The sequence below is a fragment of the Enoplosus armatus genome, chromosome 23 (genome assembly GCF_043641665.1).
Source record: "Enoplosus armatus isolate fEnoArm2 chromosome 23, fEnoArm2.hap1, whole genome shotgun sequence".
Classification (NCBI taxonomy): domain Eukaryota; kingdom Metazoa; phylum Chordata; class Actinopteri; order Centrarchiformes; family Enoplosidae; genus Enoplosus; species Enoplosus armatus.
Genome location: NC_092202.1, coordinates 4,866,315 through 4,884,479, shown reverse-complemented (window position 1 = coordinate 4,884,479; position 18,165 = coordinate 4,866,315). Strand labels below are relative to the sequence as shown.

At 42.0% G+C, this 18,165-nt stretch overlaps 1 protein-coding gene across 2 annotated transcripts in view; it reads right to left on the bottom strand.

The window, feature by feature from the left end:
* clcn3 (chloride channel 3) overlaps positions 1-18,165 on the bottom strand; it is a 31,344-nt gene that overhangs the window by 9,013 nt on the left and 4,166 nt on the right. Inside the window, exons 2-7 of one of the 2 annotated variants that reach the window (XM_070929539.1) lie at positions 16,025-16,206; positions 3,775-3,935; positions 2,705-2,804; positions 1,694-1,881; positions 1,176-1,298; positions 45-251 (exon numbers count right to left, since the gene is read on the bottom strand). In XM_070929539.1, the coding sequence (XP_070785640.1) occupies positions 45-251; positions 1,176-1,298; positions 1,694-1,881; positions 2,705-2,804; positions 3,775-3,935; positions 16,025-16,187 (942 nt within the window). In that variant the 5' untranslated portion in view covers positions 16,188-16,206. Of the gene's footprint in view, positions 1-44; positions 252-1,175; positions 1,299-1,693; positions 1,882-2,704; positions 2,805-3,774; positions 3,936-9,690; positions 9,779-16,024; positions 16,207-18,165 lie in introns of those variants that run through there. The other variant, XM_070929540.1, reaches the window with a different exon arrangement.

Sequence of the window (18,165 nt, the reverse complement as noted above, 5' to 3'; positions counted from 1 at the left end):
GCGGTCACAAACAACTGCACTGACTTAAACTCCTTCCCTCTCACCTCTCGTTTCTTGGCCTCGTTCTTGCTGTACTTGGGGAAGAGGTAGGAGAAGATGTTCCCACAGCAGCAGGCCACATGGACCAGGGGGCCCTCTTTCCCCAGGCTGAGGCCAGACGCCACAGCCAACACCAGAGTGATGGTCTTGATCATCAGTGTCCACTTGCCGAGGTAGCCCCGGATGATAAACCCACTCAGGATGGTTTTGATCTGGGGAGAGAGGGGGCGAGTGGAGAGGAAGAGGAAGGAAGAAATTAAACTTAAGTCCAACTACAAATCCTCACAATTTAGAAGCTAGTACCAGCAATAATAATAACACAAAAAAACTATTATTTTCCTTTGTTTTAGTCTTTAGTCAGAAAACTCACTCAGGTTTTGCTCTCTACCTCCTGATCTTCTCCTCTATTCTGTTACTGTCAACGTGCTCAAAGTCAGCGTCTACCACACACTTAACAATGCACTTCCAGCTCTCTTGTTCCCATAGCAACAAAAAGATAATTCTTTGAAAGCTCACAGCGCTCACCTCAAAATGGCTTTTTCACAGTGCGGTCAAACCTGTCACGTCTCTCCCTGCTGCCCACTGAATTAACAATTCTGAGCCACTTCAAGACACTTCAAGGGAAACCCATGAGCAGGAAAAGACACTGTGTGGATGCCAGAGAGTGCGCATAACTAATTGGACCACTTTCATGGAGAGTAAGAGGAAGCTGCGGAGATTAATAGACTTTCTACTTCATGTGCTACTTTGAGTTTCTGACACCCAGAGCAAATTGATCAGACGTGAGAAAATGAGAAAGCTGAGAGATGAAACAGAACATCAATAGTCTGTTTCAGAGTGAAGGCGCTTGTGTAGGATTTCTGCAGAGAGACAGGAACAACACACAAAAACAGATATCCTGCTAACCTCATTAGTTTGATAAAACTGGTACCTTCTGTGGCAAAAAGTAGAGAGTAAAGTAAAGAATATCTGTCAAAAACCTCTTAAAAGAAAAATGTTTGAAATGTTGCTGCATGAAAGCCAACTCTCAACTCTTTAATGTTGAAGTTTCCCCACAAGAACTTCAATGCAAAAATTGTCCCACTCAGGTTTCAAGTGTACCTGAAAGGGTTTTGTAAAAGCGTAATTTTCCTCACCTCAGGTATCCCCGAGCCGCAGGCGTATGGAGCGAACACTTTGACCAGACAGACAGCCAGGAAGGCAAAGGACAGCGCCCAGTAGATGTACATGAAGTAGTTCATGATGTACGAGCCGGGGCCCTGCAGAGAGACGAGGAAGAGGAGCGCAGCACAAGTAAAAGAGTCAAAACCTTGAAACTCACTGGTACCAAAAATCATACATATAATGATGTGAGGATGTGACGGAGAGCACGTCAGCCAGTGGGCATACGAGTGTTGTGCGCGGTATGGATGTAAATTATCTCTGTTCACTGTTTCTTTCTCCATCCACATCTTTCTCTACTATAAACATTTGCCTCATTGTCACTGTAGCTTCTGCTGCATTCAGGTGATAGGAAAAAAATTGGTGGAGCCACTCAAGTGCCAATAATTAATTTAAAACTCCCTCCCCACGTAAATGAAAACAAAATGAACTATTTTCGATTGTTAGACCCTTGTGAATTTGAATGTAAAGACGCATGTGCCTGTTCGTCTACCTCGGCCTGCCCCAGTATTAGCTCAGCCCAGCTCTTCCACTGAGGACACTTGTCCCGCTCAGCGAAGGTGGTCTCATTGGACGTCCAGCAGCACTGCTCATGGTTGAACCACATGGCGCTCAGACACACGCCCTCCTTCAGGTCGTTCATCCAATCAGCAGCAATGTCAATCAGGCCAGCCAAAGCACCTGGCAGGAGGGGGGAACCAGGAAGGAAAAGAAGGGCGAAGAGGTGAAGGCAGGGAGGAGAGAGGAAGTAGAAAAAGAGAAAAAAAGAAGCAGAGGCAGTTAGCTTGCTGATTTTGCTACCAGTTTTTATATGAGCCTGTTACATATTAATTTAATACAGCAAGGTAGAGCCAAGTCTGTAAAAGTCGCTGTATCAAAAGAAAACACAAAAATACAAAATGAAACCTGACAAAGCTGTATTCAGGCTGCAATATGGAGGCTTGTCCAAATAACTGGCTCTTTCACCTGCATCCTTCCCCTAAAATTGTGTGCTAATCCCGACAGCCCTAGAGCAGGGACACCTACAGTCTTTACATCCTCTCTAAATACCTATATAAATAAAAAATGGAAGGTTTTGTAACCAAATCACTAAAGGGTATTTACTCTACACCATAAATATCCACATGAGGTGGTAGACTTTGCCTATTTCCATCCCTTTGTAACCTGAATCTTAAAGAGGCTTTTTTTATAGCATTTTACATCTTAACTTTGACTACCTGGTCCTCACAGGTTGGTACAAAGGTTTTCTTTCTTTTTGGTGGTCATAGAAATATAAATAATTTCTGATTATATTGCTCCGAGGACTGAACTCTGTCTGGTGAAGCTCTTGCAGGAGAAAGAAAATCTGTTTGTGTTTGTGAGCGAGTGGTTAAATGAGAGCAAAAGACAGAGAGAACAGGAGGAAGACTGAGCGTGAGCTGCCTGAGGCAAAGCATGTGAGAGTCACTAGCAAGAAGAGATAACGGCTGTGTGCGTGTGCATTTGTACTTTATGTGTGTGTTACCTGAAGCCAAGCCAGTGAGCGTCACCACCAGCCACCCTGACCAAGCGTCGTACAGGCTCTTTGTGAACTCCCATGCTGACTCCTTTTTCTTACTGTTAATCTAAAAACACAGAAAATACACACAACAGTTAGTGAACAAGAGCAAAGTTAAATAGACAAATAACACAGAAATCTACATTAATAAGCTTATCTAGAAGAACAAGAATTAAATTACTTATACTGGCAGTAAAGCAAGTAGGTCAAACGTTTATAACTACTCCCCAATGATAAGTAATTCACTAATCTAGTCTAGAGGCAGGATTTCCACTGTTGCTTCAATAAAACAGTTGATTACATTATTTACATTCCAGGTAAGGCCGGGTTATACAAACAATGGTTGACAAAGTATTCAAATAATAAAAATTCTCAGAGTTTTCACTTCCACGAGTCCTGCACTACATTACATCGGGAAAGCTGTAATGTTGTGTCAATATTTGAATAAAAGTGTTGACAGAGAGAGGTTGTTATCAGGATGAGGAGATGTAAAGCAGGAAGCAGACAGTTTTCATTCTGGTTCATTCATGAGTTCTGTACAATTAGATTTCTTGACCTTCGTCTTTGTCTCTAACTGCTAAAGAAGAGTGAGCTGTAGTTGAAAGCTCCAGTGTAGTGGCTGGTTCAGATAATCATAATTTTAAGGCAGAAAACATTTTTGGCGTTAGCTTGGTTTCTGTACCTAGATTGTGCTATTTTCCTTCGCCGTTAAGTCATTAAAGCTAAAACTGCTGATCCTCACTACACTGTTCTTCTTTTGTGTGACCCAAACACAGGAAGTGTGTAATACATCACTTCCCTTGCAGCAAAGCATTTTCCGCTGACACCAGCTAATGTGGAAAAGCTGTATGAACTGGAAATAGGCTGAGCTATAGTTGTTTCAAATGGCCACACTGGAAGGCCAAGTGAAAAGCCGGCCGTCACGGAGAGGGGGGAGACGGTGAATGGGGATAACGGCGCACATTTTCAGACAGAATATACTAAGTGAGACCTTTAAGGTTTAAGATTGCCTTTTCGGCCAGCTTCAGTCTCCTCACCTTCCGGTGCCTCTCGCGGTCCTTGCACTTCTCACGGACCCAGTCGATGGTGTGGAAGTCGTCATAGGTCCCCACACCAGGGATGGGCTCCTCTAGGAAGTCCAACAGGTGGGTGGTGCTGCTGGGTGCCCCGCCCCCGTTAGACATGGCGTAGTTAGACCCTGAAGAGGAAAGACAAAGAGAGTAATGAGTGTATGAGTTTGCCTTACATTCATTCTTTATTTACTTTGTATTTAAATGTTTTAAATGTATAAAAAGTATCTTGTGTTTGCAAGAGTATATATAGTGTTCAGAACAAGCACCATCAAATATTTTTACAATGTTAAAACAAAAAAGAAAAGCTTGTGATGTGATATTTTGGCCATGCTGAGCTGCAGTACATCTGATCCTTATAAATGCTCCTGTAAAGAGAAGACATCCATCACAGTTCTGCCTGCTGCCGCCTGCACATTAGAGCTACATCTCCTCCATTATCCGGCTCATCAGAAACACCGCAGAGCTAAACACACCGTCACCACTTACATATAAAGACACTGTCGGAGCTACACTGAGAAAACCCTGCAAGGCCTGCAGTCCATCACGTCATCCGAAACAAAAAACGATAAGGGAGTGGAGGTTCATCTGCAACACTGAAACGTTTGGATGAGTACATTTTGCTGAAATACCTGGAGGAAATCTCTCTTTCTCTGCTCAGATTCTCCTGCTGGTCTGAGATGCAGATCACTATAGGTGGATGTGTATGTCTATAGATCGTCTTTTAAATTTTACATTTTGAACATCAAAGCTTCCAAAAAGTCAATCAGCATCTTCTTCTTAAAGCTCTTTCTGTACAAGCCAGACTAATTAAATTACATTTTAATCATATTTAAAACCTTTAACAGATGCCTTGTTGGCTTTTTCTTGGAGCCCTTAAATCCTCCTGACTGTATCGGCCTACAGGACACAAGACAATGCGATTGCCTATAGGCCCAATAACTATGTACAGTCAGTCCAGTAATGACTTCAACATGACTATGATTAGTTACAGCCCATATTAATGATTTCACAACAGAAAACACAAAGCAAATGTTGTTCAGTGGCTTTTAGAGGATTGTGCTGATACTATAAAATGAGCATTACAGTGATTTTGCTCATTATAGTGACATGAGACACTAAATGTCACTGGTTAGGTCTGGTCTGTTCTGGCTGATTCAATATAAGGAGGGAAAGCAAAACAAATCAACCCACACACACACACACACACACACACACACAATAATAGAGTGAGAAAAGCAGCCAAAGGGCTAATTCTCTCTGCTTGTTATCTGGAAAACATCACAGGATCGGCATGACTGCATGATGAGAAATTTCTTGGGTAAAAGAAAGTGAAAACAGATCGTTATAATCGTCTTACTTATCATCCTCATGATTCAGTAACTCGATTCCAATGTTCAAGTATAAGAAGGTCAACTTTATAATGCACTGCCACGTTTAATCTGCACAAAGTGTGTTTGATAAATTAGGGAGAACCCGTCCTCCCACATTTGAAATAGTCAGAAAAGCTGAGCCTAATCCTCCCACTTGTGACGACACAAATATGTGAGACTTCTTCATCTGCAACACAAAGGCAGCACAGTGTGCAACAATGACAAAAGGGAGGCACAAAGCAACAGTTAAAGCTTCTGATTAAGTGTTCAGAAGAACAAAGAAACGTATGAGTCAAAATAAGTATATGACACATCACAAGTACAACTTGTTTCTCCTGTTTGTGTACATTCAGCAATATCAGATTAATTCATATGAAAATGGATGTAATTACTGGGTGTGTTAACATTAAGGCTAATTCTGAAACAGAAGCCAAATGTTTTTTTAAAATTTTCCACCCAACACTTCAAACAAAAGTACCTGAACATGCTTTCACGTTGTGCCTCTCACACTGATAAAGATAAAAAGTGTGAACGCAGAAATGTGGGCGAGAGTAATGCCAACTGAATGACACACCAAGGTTAACAATGAGGCGGCCATTTGAACAGCAAACATACACATTCAGTCCGCAATACATATTTCCCCTTACATTTTAATCTCCTGAGCATAACTACAACCGGAGCAGGGTCGTGACTATCAAACAAGGCCTCATTCATAGCTGTTAACCCTCTGTGATCTGCATTAAACACAAAAAAAATCCCTTTGATGGATCTGCATCTTTTCAAAGCATTACTAAACTGCAACTGCCATAACAATACCAAGGTATTACCGTATAATAAATGAGCTACATAACCCGAAAAAGAATCTACAACAGGTGAGAAAGATTATAAGGGGTGAAAATCAGAATCTAAATTACATACATCTCAGTTTGGAATAAAGCTCATGCACACAAGCGACATTTTTATCCCCAATAACTGAGACATAAGCAAAAAATAAAGCCTGTTTCCCAAAGACTTCCCACATCGCGAATGTGGGCCACGACAGAGCCTTTGAAAGTGTAGCTTATTAGCTTGTATCACTGCCTTTGATGTTTGACGGGATGTGGGAGACGAGAAATAAGTCGAAACCCTTCTGTAAGAAGCAGGAACAAAATGGCCAAGTGTAGCTTTCATCTGACCAGCCGATACTTATCCTGTCCAGAGAAGAGAAAGGGGAAGTGAGTGTGTAAGCTACTACTGCAGTTGTTGTAGAGTCAGCAGCAGTGAGATTGTCGGGCTTGGCAGGGAGACTGATGATACCATCATTCTCCATTTTGATTTGAGAGTGACAGCTACAGTCTGGACTGGCCAGGGGTTGTGTGTGTGTGTGTGTGTGTGTGTGTGTGTGTGTGTGTGTGTGTGTGTAAGTGAAGAGGAGGGGGGTGACGATGACTCAGTTGTTGACTCGACAAAAGCAGGCTGATATGGAGGTTTTTCTTTTTGGAAAGGAATGATATACGACCTTTCTGAACCTATCAGTAGACAGCACGGACACCTGCATGACAACAGTAGAGCTAAGAGCTGACTTTCAATTACCTGTTTTAGATGAAACTTTTACATGGTTATATGATCAACTTTCCTTTGAGTCATCAATTTGTAAATCTGCATAGTAAGCACAAGAGAGTGAGCTATTTCAGTCAAAATAAAGCAAGGCCTACCACCCTTGACAAATGTATTGAATTCTGGTCTACTGAGGTAAAAAGATACCAAATCTCTGACACCAGAAGTTGGTTTCAGCTGAACATGTTGCTAGTGGCAACAACTACTGGCAGAGTTTCATAGCAACTGCAGTTTATCTGACATTAGGCTTTTCTCAATACAGAGTAGGCGAAGTTCGAACTCACGTCCTTTTCAGATCAAAACTTGACGACTTGAACTCGGGAGTCCATTCCAGTAGGTTCAACTTTGCAGTGCGGACAACAACAACCAGCTCAACCAGGCTCTGGTGACTATGCTTCAACACAACTGTGCACCTGTTGCATGCAACAAATTAATGTCAACTTAAAAGGTCCACTTATCTGCCGTTATCGAGTGTCTTTAAGTCGCAGAATAGGATGTAAAACTATGCTGGAGAGTTACTCTTGCTGTCAGAGAAGTGTTATAATGAATCTTGCTCTGAAGGGAGTGGACCTGTTCCAGTCACTATTTCCAGAGTTCTGAGTCAAGACAAAGAGACAAAATGTTTCCTGAATAAACACAGGGATTAATATGAATTGAAGACACATTTATGTTGATTTCTTAAGGTCAAACCACCCATTAAATGCAATGGTGATGACTGTAACTAAGCAGGGCCAGAAAATTCAAGAAGTTATTAAGTGAATTAATTGAAGGCAAAACAATGCCAAACATTCATACGGCAGTGGGATTACTGTCCCTCATGGACCACTGTAGGTGATTCATGGTCTGACTCATGAGAAAAGTGAAACTTGATTGAAAACCAACAGAATATAATGTTCAAGTAAGAGACCTCTGCAAAGTCTGCTGCCAGTGCCCTGCAATGAAAAATATTTAAACAAATCTTAGAGCCTTATGATTCATGGAAAATGTACAATTTCATTGTTTCAATAAAATTGTATATAAAAGACTGAAGATGGCAAAAAATGTTCTATGGAGAAAAAATGTTAACAACAACAACCCAGCAACATCAGTCTCTGAAGAAAAAGGCACAAAGAGCCGCAGTCTTGGCTCTAAACTGCAGTAACTACTGCAAAATGGCCAGCTCACGAGTAAAAACAGAATGGATTTGGCTTAATTAGAAGGGAACATTTTCAACTTCCAGTAAGAAACAGGGGATTTGACTGATGAGATTAATCAGAGAAGCCCCTCCTGGTGGTGCCGCACTAACGGCACCCATCAGGCAAATCAGGAGTGTCGTGCCAAGCGAGGGTGACGCCACGGAAAACAGAAACCGAAGGGGACTGCTACGAGCACATTGGCAGCATCACGCTCCAACGGTTCAGCGGGCACGCAGACAAAAAGACACACATCAAAATAAAGCTTCAGTTTCTTTCCCCTGTGCATTGGTACAGTGACGCGGCGATTCTGTTCAGCCTGCATCACGGCTAAAAGCCACATCAGCGTGCACACAGGCTGTCAATAATACCACTTCTCTAAATGAAGAGCGTTAGACATGGCCTTCCTGTGTTACTATGATCAATCAGCTGGGAAATGAGCACCAGACAACTGCTTGTTCAGAGGTTTCTGTGTCGAATGGGTAAAGACATTCCAGGTTTACGACCACCCCTGCATTCCCCTGCATTAGGCCTACTCTACCACTGTTGAGTAGATCAGATCAGAAAGGTTTAGAGGCAGCTGGCTAGGATGGCTCAGCCATCATGTGATCAGCATCACAAACTGACTCCAACAACCTCCTTATAGCCTGAGAAGCCCGGGTGTTGACGGGTCGCAGCCTGATGACCAGACCGGTGGAATCCCCTGAGTCGCACGAAAGGCTGAGAAATAAATGGATCAAAGTCCGGAAAGCTTGTGCACTCAAATGCCCCTTTTACACAACTTTCCTTAGTGTGTTTACATATGACATGAAGGGTTTCAGGTAGTGGTTAGATGTGGATGTCTAGAAGAATTTGTGAGAGGATCACAAACTGGACTGAAAACTATTAAACTGTGTGTCTGCAAAGAGAGAGGAAATAAAAGCTTGGATGTAGGGACGTCCTATTACACAAAGTGGATGTAGGCAGCAGCGGACCTGTCCTAAACTCACTAGGGGCCTTTTGTCTCTGTTCGCTCACCGTAAAAATCTAACAAGGCCTGGACAACCAACACGCAGTTGAAAGGAAAACTCTCGAAAAGCCACACAGGAAAGACAAACAAGGATACAGGGTAATAACTCAAAATTTGTGATAATTTGGCACACCCTGAGGAGCCGTTATGTGTGATGTGATGTCAGGTGACATCCTGAATCTGGCCAACAGGTGTCCTCACACTACAGGATCATTGTGAAACGCCTCAACAACACACAGTCTCCATCTATAAACATCCAGTTCACGTATGTTGTAGCAAAGCCTCACTGTGCCCGTCTGTGGGGAAATTAAAATGGATGCCCATGATGTTGTCTTTAGTCGCTGCTACTTGCAGGCCCAAGCACAAGCCTTCACACTAAAATCAACTTTATCTAATTATCTCTGGCTGACGTGCACACACACTGCTGTTAATCATCAACAGAGGTGAGAGGTGGATGGTGAAATATGCTGGCCAGATAGCTGTTTTGCTCCCACAGAGCAGGCAGCGTTGTCATTAGCAATGGCAGCTTCTAATCCATACTGGCAGTCAGGTTCCCATGCCTCACCAAGAGCAGCTGAGCGTTTGTTTAACCTGCGCCGTGTCTACCTGCCATGCAGCTACATACACTCACTGTACAAGACGGAGGACGACCTCTGTCATCACAGCAGCGTGAGGAAAGGAGGGAACCGGAGGGAAGGGGGAGGGAAAAAAAGGAAGAGGGGACGTGGCGTACCTCTTTTAGGGATCTCCTGCAGGGGTATTGTGTCCCCTCCCCCGTCGTAGGGCAAATAGGGGTCGGCCGCCGCGTCCTCCTCCTCCATGTTGACAGTTGAGACTAGGCTAGGCTAAGCTAAGCTAGGCTTCACTACGCACTGCTCGCTGCTTGTGTTGTCGCTGCTGCCGCTGCCATGTTTGCCGGAGGAAGACAAGCGGGGCTGTGAGTGAGGGAGTGTGTGTGTGTGTTTGACTGGATGTATGTATGTGGTTGTGTGTGTGTGTTTGTGTGTGCGCGCGCGCGCACACAGTGCTCTCTCCCTCCCCCTCCCTTTTCTTTCTCGCTCTCTCTCCACTGCAGCAGCTGACTGCTAGAGCTGATGATGTCATCTCACACGCACACACATACACACACACACTCAAAGGGAAAGACGATCACACCAGACCGGTCAGCCGTGCCTGCTTGGTTGCTAGGGGAGATCAGTGAGCCCTGCCTGTATGGGAGAGACCATGGTGCCGGGTCACAGGGGTGTGTGTGTGTGTGTGTGTGTGTGAGAGGGTGAGTTCTGAAAAGGAATATTCCATTCAGAGTGCAGGGGGGTTAAAGTTAGGAGTTCTAATGGAACAGGCTGAGGAGCTTGCTGACAGGTGGATAATGATAATAAGTCGGTTGGCAAAAAAATAAAATTTCGATGATCAATTAATTGTTTGTTATTTTTCAGGCAACAATGCAAAACCCTTACTGGCTCCAGCCCCTAAAGTGCAGCGGTGGAATAAGTATTAAAATAATTTACTTAAGTAAAGGTCCTCCATTCAACATTTCACTTGAGTAAAAGTACATTGGTAAAAGTACTCATGATGCTACTAACTGTCGTTGGTCAAGGTGGAGTAAATGATTGTTCGATAACATATTCGACAGGTTAATCAATATGGAAAATGTGTTTTAGTTGCAGCTTGATCCAATCCGCTGGATGGGAATCAGGGCAGATACTTGCCAGATGTGACCAGTCAACATTAAATAGTTTATTCATCAATGTTAAAATTAAGTGTTTCTTCAATTAGTTATATTCAAAATGTCAACTCGGTTTTTAATGCCACAACAATCCCTAGCCTCGTGTTACCTTACATAAAAGTGATCCCAATGAGCTTCAGCCAGTGAGGCATACAAATTTTCAATTTAGGAAAAAGAGAGCACTAGTATCAGATTGATAATTGGCTCTGCAGAAATCCTTCAGTGAGATATTGGAAATGGGAGAGAAAAAGTTGGCTCAGTCCATCTCTGGTTACAACCCCAACTGATAAAGGAGAAAATGTTCCACAGCAGTATTTTGACAATTTAACTAAAAATCACTAAACTATTCATAGATGAAATGAAAGAAGACTTTGTGATTGCACAAACAAGAAATAACTACATGCCCATGGGAGTTATTTGCCAATTTTCCTTGTTATTTTGGTTATTTTATGAATAAATTTCAACCACAACTGCTGCCTTGCCTTCAGAATGCAAAGTACTGTTTTGGGATTGTGAGAGAAACTGCAGGAAGCGAGAACAAGCAAAAAGTGCAGAAAACAGCAGTTGCTCAGTCTTCCACTCCACAGGGAGGATATGAAACATGTGAGATATCATCTGGACGTCTCATAGCAAGACAGACTTCACTGACTTCAATGTGGAGGAACCCACGAGGACGTTACACCCTTTACACCATTTTGAACTGATGTGGATTTCATGGGTAAAATCCAAAAAGGGATCACACACAGTCATCAGTATTTCAAGGTAGAAGGTGTTTTGTAAACTTGGTGTAATCATGTGTTATTATATCAAACAATGCAGCTAAAGTCAGGTCCTTCCACATCCTTTGCCGTTCCCAGGCCTAAACAATAAGACATTTCACACACTGGAACTTTGTCATCACTATAATATAAAAAAACAGTCCGTCACACATTAAACCTCAAGGGCCCCTTACCTTTCAGCAGGGCTCCTGTTGCTAGGCAATCGCACAGGTGATGTCGGCCATAGCTTGTTACCCCCGCTCAACAAGTCCCAGTCAGGACGTCAAGGCAAAACAACAACATTAAGTTTGATCAGAAGAATCTCTCGAGTCTCTGTAATCCAACGAGTGAACAGTAAATTCTCTTCAGTTCAAGGATCCAAATTTTCCATTTATCTCGTTTACTAAGCTAACAAAAAGTTTTAGCAAAAATATCCACGGAGAGTGAGCCGGCAACTTGCTCACACTGCAGTCGCAGCCCAGAGGAGGGCTTTTACAAGCTTTCCTATGAGCCCACCCCTCACAACTATGTAAAAATAGCGCAGGGAGGCAGGGACAGGCAGCACACCAACTTCAAGGAAGAGCATTCATCCTGAAACGCTAGCTCACACCGGCTGGCAGCCAAACTGGTTCATGGGAATGCCGGCTGAATGCCTGGCTGTCACACACAAATCAAGACTGACGAGACTGGGAGGTGGAGGCCAGGCATGTACAGTAGCACATTACAATACGGTCAAAAATATCAAAGAAAGGAAGACTGTAAACTGAACAAATAGTAGTTAGAACTGATTGTTAGGTTTTGTTTGTTATGCACCAGATTTCTTCAACAATTGAAAAAAACTTTCCCACTGTATGACAGTATCACTTATGTGTTGTGGATCTGATTGTTGTAACATATTCTGAAGCTCGCTCTCCATTTGTAGCAGCAGTGACAGTATGTAAGTAAGTAAGTGGCGGCAGGTTAAGGTTACCCTATGCTTTCACCTTTCGTGGTTAGTTAGAGAGTTAGAGGTCCAGTTTCAGACACTGAAATGTAAGCCAACCCCTCTTAGATAAACACACATACAGTACATAAACACAACCTCTACTTCCTCTGTAAATAAAGTGATATGGCAAAGACAAAATACAGACTCATACTCATATATATGGAAAATCCCCAAAAAAAGCAGAAACTCCCCTTTCCATCTAGCAGTGTCTCCATTACAAAGCACTGACAATTTGATTTTTTTACACTGTAAAATGTCTCACTCTGTATATCTTGGTCACAATTATTAAAAAAAAACAAATCTTGTTTGTTAAAATGTTATGTGTTTATGCAAAAAATAAAAAATACTATCAGTTGCTATATCGTCATCACATTTTTTCAACTCAATATCAGTATTGATCTAAATAATCTAGTATTGGTCAGGCTATATTACGTAAAATAATAAGCTCACATGCTCAATTCACTTGCATGTTAACATGATAAGATGCTAAATGTGATGCTAACATCCGATAGTTGTTAACATGCATGTTAACATGCTAACTGTATGCTTGTAAACATTAAATGTGCTTTGAGCTGAATGCTAAAGTCGCCATGTTGAAATACCAATGTTCAGCTTAAAACACAACTGAGTGTAAGTACAGCTGACGAAGAGGATAAATCTTTTTTGATTTAGGTAACAACATGGCCTTTGCTGCAGCACCACCTCCAGCCCAAACTTGTTTTGTCTAAAGATAAAGGGGTGTCACTCTATTTTCCATTCATTTGTTTTACTGGTGGTGTGTAATGAGCATTACAGCCTCCCTCGCTAGAATAAACAATCCCACATCTGTCTGCATCCTGCTGCTCTGTACATGGTCGTCCATATAGTTAAGTCATCTACGTGTGTCCTACTGAACAGCCTGGTCTCATTTTCAATAATGAATGAGGCTGAGTCTAGACTCTAGAGTCCTTATATCACTGCTACACTTAGAAATCATACAACTGAAGTCAGTCAGCCACTCACTTTGAAACATTTACAGATGTAAACTTACATTATAATATAACATTTGAAGTCTCAATCTATCACTGCTGCTGCAAGTAGTGTTTCTACAGAGCAGGCATGAATGCTACCAACTAATGTATGAATCCAGTAATGGCTAAATTTGTCAATTTTCATGACAGTAAATTCCTACAGAAAATACAAGCTTAAGCATTTTTACACATTCAGATGACTTGTCATTAAAAAGTGTCGTAGCAAGAACTGAACTGAACTGAACGCAGAACTGTGAGCTTTTAGGTTTGTGCAAATGGAAACACTGAACACTAGAACACGTTTTTAGCTTCTGAGCACGTGACTTGTTGTAACTAGTGATGACTCATTACACAGTAGTAGTAACACATAGTACACAGTCTTCCAATAGCCTCTTCAGTGAAAACAGGAACAGCTGTTCTAACTTCAACTGAAGAAAGTTGCACTACAGAAAAGGGAGATGACAGATAATAGTAGAAGAAGTGGCAGAGAAAAGGTCTGTGGTCTCTACAAGCAACTGGTCCAGTTTACTTTCTCCAAAACAAACAAATGTGTATTTTTATTTTTCATTCGTTGTTCTAAACCCTGTCTGCTTTAAACTGACTCAAATAAAGGCAGTTAATCCTAATTATCCAATTCAAATGGACAGAAAATATATATCAATATGCTCAGCAAATACTAGAGAGAGTTTGTGCAGAACATAATGTCTTAATCTCATGCATAAACACTAGTTTGCTCGTTCTGCAAAGAGCAAAGAGCGCATGGATTTAAGACAAAATCAAACCAGCAAATTTCCAAAGTGGAAGCAGTCTGATTAAATACAAGACGTTCATATTTGGAGAGCCAAGCTCAGCCGACACCTGTGACGCAGCCCCTCAGCATGAGCGTTTTCTGTTTGATCAGCTGCAAGTCAAAACTAAGGAAAGGGGGAAACAAGAGAGGAATCTGCATTTTTGCTCAGACAAGGAAGAACAAACCGGATGCAGCAGATCGGATGTTGGGACACCAGACACGCCAGTCAGAGTGCCACTGAGCTGCTGAATGAATAAGAAACAGGTGCGCTGGAATGACAGGTATGACTATTATCATGTAGCTTGGCAGCCAGACAAGCAGAAGCATGGCAGAGATCTAACTATGAGGTAAGGACGAACTTCATTCATCTAACTCATCTAACAGAAAACGCAATTTTTTAAAGCTAAAATCACTTCGTCTCATTTGTACACCACGCTCCACCTAAGCTATTCTATATTTAGCCAGCCGATGACGCATTTATGAATACAAATAAAAACAGAGGCTCTGCCACGTGTCTGTTTTATTACTACCGCCTATCCTTTCATTGTCACCTGACAGGAAAGGCCGATCCACACAAGCTAAGAGACAAGACAGAGGAGGAACAATGAGCAAGGCCAAAGCACACATAAAAGTGGTAATGAGGCCACAAAACAAACTGCAGGAAACAGGAAGCAAGGACATTATAAAAGGTGATCAGGTCAAGATGGTGGATGAAGAACACAATAAACAGGAACCAGGAGCAGGTAAAACTATGAAACCATGCAAAGTAAAGTTTGGTAAAAGAGTTAGTTAGTTATGGACGGAACAACAATTACAACAAGACAAGCAAGATGTGCAAGACAACCAGACAAATGACAAAAAACAACTTAAAATAATAAAAAACACTAGAGTCCTTAGAGAGCCTCACAAATGGTTATAAAGCAATTCTTTCATTGACGTTTAACTGGACAATACAAAGAAGAATTGAGAGGATTTCACAAATGAATTAATCAATTAGTAAATAGCTCAAAATGACTGAATAAAAAGAACAAATAGGTATCATTTTCAAATGGGAAAATAAAAAAAGTGATTTTTCAGTTTGTATTTCAACTTAGCTGCTCCTCAATTTATTTAGAAATTTACTCGACTTATAAATCACTTGTTATCACGTGACTTACACTTTATCAGCTCTATCTGCTGATGAAGACCACAAGACACAGTCGAAACCTCTGAAAGCTATGTTGACTTCTGGGATCAGATCATTTCATTACATATTCTTATTTTTATACAAAGAAGTGTCATTGGTTGTCTGTAATCATATTTCTTTTCTGTTTAAATGTCAATTAATCATTTTATAACCATTGGTGAGGCTTCAGTCCAAACAGAAACAGGGTTATGACGCTGGGTGGATGCTGGGCGGATGCTGGGCGGCAGCAGAAGAGTCTGTAGGATGGGACAAGACGGCATGTGGAGCAGCTGATGGGTGTGGATGAAGATGAGGAGGGGGCAGATGGCAGAGCGGCTGCCTCACGGGAAAGCAACACACACGAGCGGACACACACTTGATGCGTCTTGACATCAGCAGTGGGGTGACTCATAACCACAGCAGCAACGACTCTGGTTGTCTGGCCAAGTGTGAACCAGAACCCCGACTTTGGACTTGAAGACGCAGCAACAGAAAGAGCACGATGGGAAGCTCAGTGAGAATTCAAGGAAAGGTCCTATCTGATTGGAGAGTGAGGGTCGGGGGCACGTCAAGCAGACTTGGGACCAATCAAACAGCTGGGGGAGGTATTTGGAGGTATCCCGTACTCCCTACCTGGGGAGGCAGCGTCCCCATCTAGCAGGTTGTCGTCCTCAGTGGTGTGGAAGTCCATGATGACGCCGGCTCCATCCAGCAGCTCCTCGTCGCTGCTGGCGCTGGCGATGCTGTTGTAGCTGTTCCTGCAGTAGCCTCTGTGGTACAGCTGCTCCGACTCCATTTAGCAACGCGCCGGTGCCCTGGATGATAAGGAGGGAGGGAGGGAAGGTGGGGTAGTGGTGGAGATATACACACCGTGTTGTGAGGATGCTGGATTATAGAGAGTCACTACAAGGTGAAGTGAGTCTGTCAGGTACACAGATGAGTAGGGTGGGTTGTTAACGTGCATACTGACTGACAGGTAAACAGCAAAGACATACGGGCACACAGTAAAGATGTGATGGAGAGATTATGGTTATACACACTTTTATAGTCCAGCAAAAATCCACAGAGCTTGTTCTCAGAGCAGCTTATAGTTTAGCACAAACAACAGAAATCTGAGCTGAAAGACAATCATCTGGTCACACCATTTACATTTGGAGAATGAGGCAACTGGTGCCTTCACTGGGAAACCAAAAGAGCAAAAATGAAGAGAAGTGCCCACAATGACCTTTAATTATTTTAAATAAATACAAAATACTTTCCTGCGAATGAAACAGAGAATTCGACCTTTCTTCTGTTGTTCTCATGTGTTTAGGTTTTTCTTTTTTCCTTGTCATTTTAAAACCCCACAGGAATTACAACCACATCATAAAAAAACTCTATACTCTATATTATAGTCAATATTATTTTTGATCCTTTTTGACCCTCAAAAAGTCCTGTTATTCTTCTACTTTCTACTTATGTGAGATTAGAGAGATTAGAGAGACAGTGTGACAGAAATATTGATATATTGAGGGCATTGTGGTGTCAACATCTCACCTGTGAACATGACGCCACTCTTTCCTTCTCAACTCTTGTCTAACACCTCTTTTTTTCTGCTTGCAACACTTTAGTCTACTTTTTTATAATCTTGCAATTTTCCCATGAAATAAATATGTAATCTGTTAATGTAAACGTAATCTCTACTAATTATAGAGAATATAGAGAGCTCGATAAATGTGAAATACGTCTACAGGCAAGCACACAATTCAACATATGTGGAGAATAACATTTCTAGTGATAAATAAATATTGAAAGAATATTTACTTTGGGTTTAGGAAATTATGGACCCATAAAAAAGCAGAATAAAATCAGAAAAATTTCAGGATATTTGGCAGCGATGTTATAATCTTGTGTTCGCTGCACAGCCAACTGGTGTATTTATAGACTAAGGGATTAAAATGACACATGGACATCCTCCCTACAATGAGAAGATGATTGTGATAATCATACAGCTGCACCAAAGAGAGCAGAGCGGCATCAACACACAGCACCTCACCTTTGTTCAAACCTCGCCCCCCTGTGGTAATGGTGGGAACTACACCAGAATACGTAACCGCGGAAGAGACCGTTGCCTAAAATGATCCCCACCAGGCCGAGCACAATGACAGACCAATGACTCCTGAAAATTAAAGATAACCTGAAGATATTTATGGGGATATCGGCCTCAAGGCATGAAGAGTCACAAAGCAAGGAAGAAATAGAGGAAGAGAGTTCAGGAGAAAGATATTTCTCATTTAATGTGCCCCGGCGCTAATCCTTTACAGTCTGATAGGCGACTCCATATTCATTTATATCTGTGAAAAAAGACCTAATAGATTTCGAAGCTCCTTTTGCTACTTGACCCTGATTTTTTTTGTCTTGATTTTTCGTTTCCTGCAGTGTGCTGCAGACTTTAAAAAAAGTGACATTCAGAAAAGGAAATGAAGAAAAAGAAAAGTTGGAGTCAGCTCGATTGATTTAGGAAGTGGGTTTCTCTACAAATGTGAAAAGTGCTGTTGAAACAAAATGATCCTTTTATCCAGAGAATACAGAAAGTTCAGGTTTATTTCATATAAAAAAATGGCGACCCTTTCCCTTTAGATGTGGGGCGTTGCGGTGAAAGTCACTCACCTCTTACAAATGAACCTAGACGCTTTGTTATGATAGTAATACCACATCACAGCACAAGCTATCATGAACAAAAGCCTTCTGCAAACGCCAACAGTGAAACTGAAGACCACTAATCCTCTCTGGCA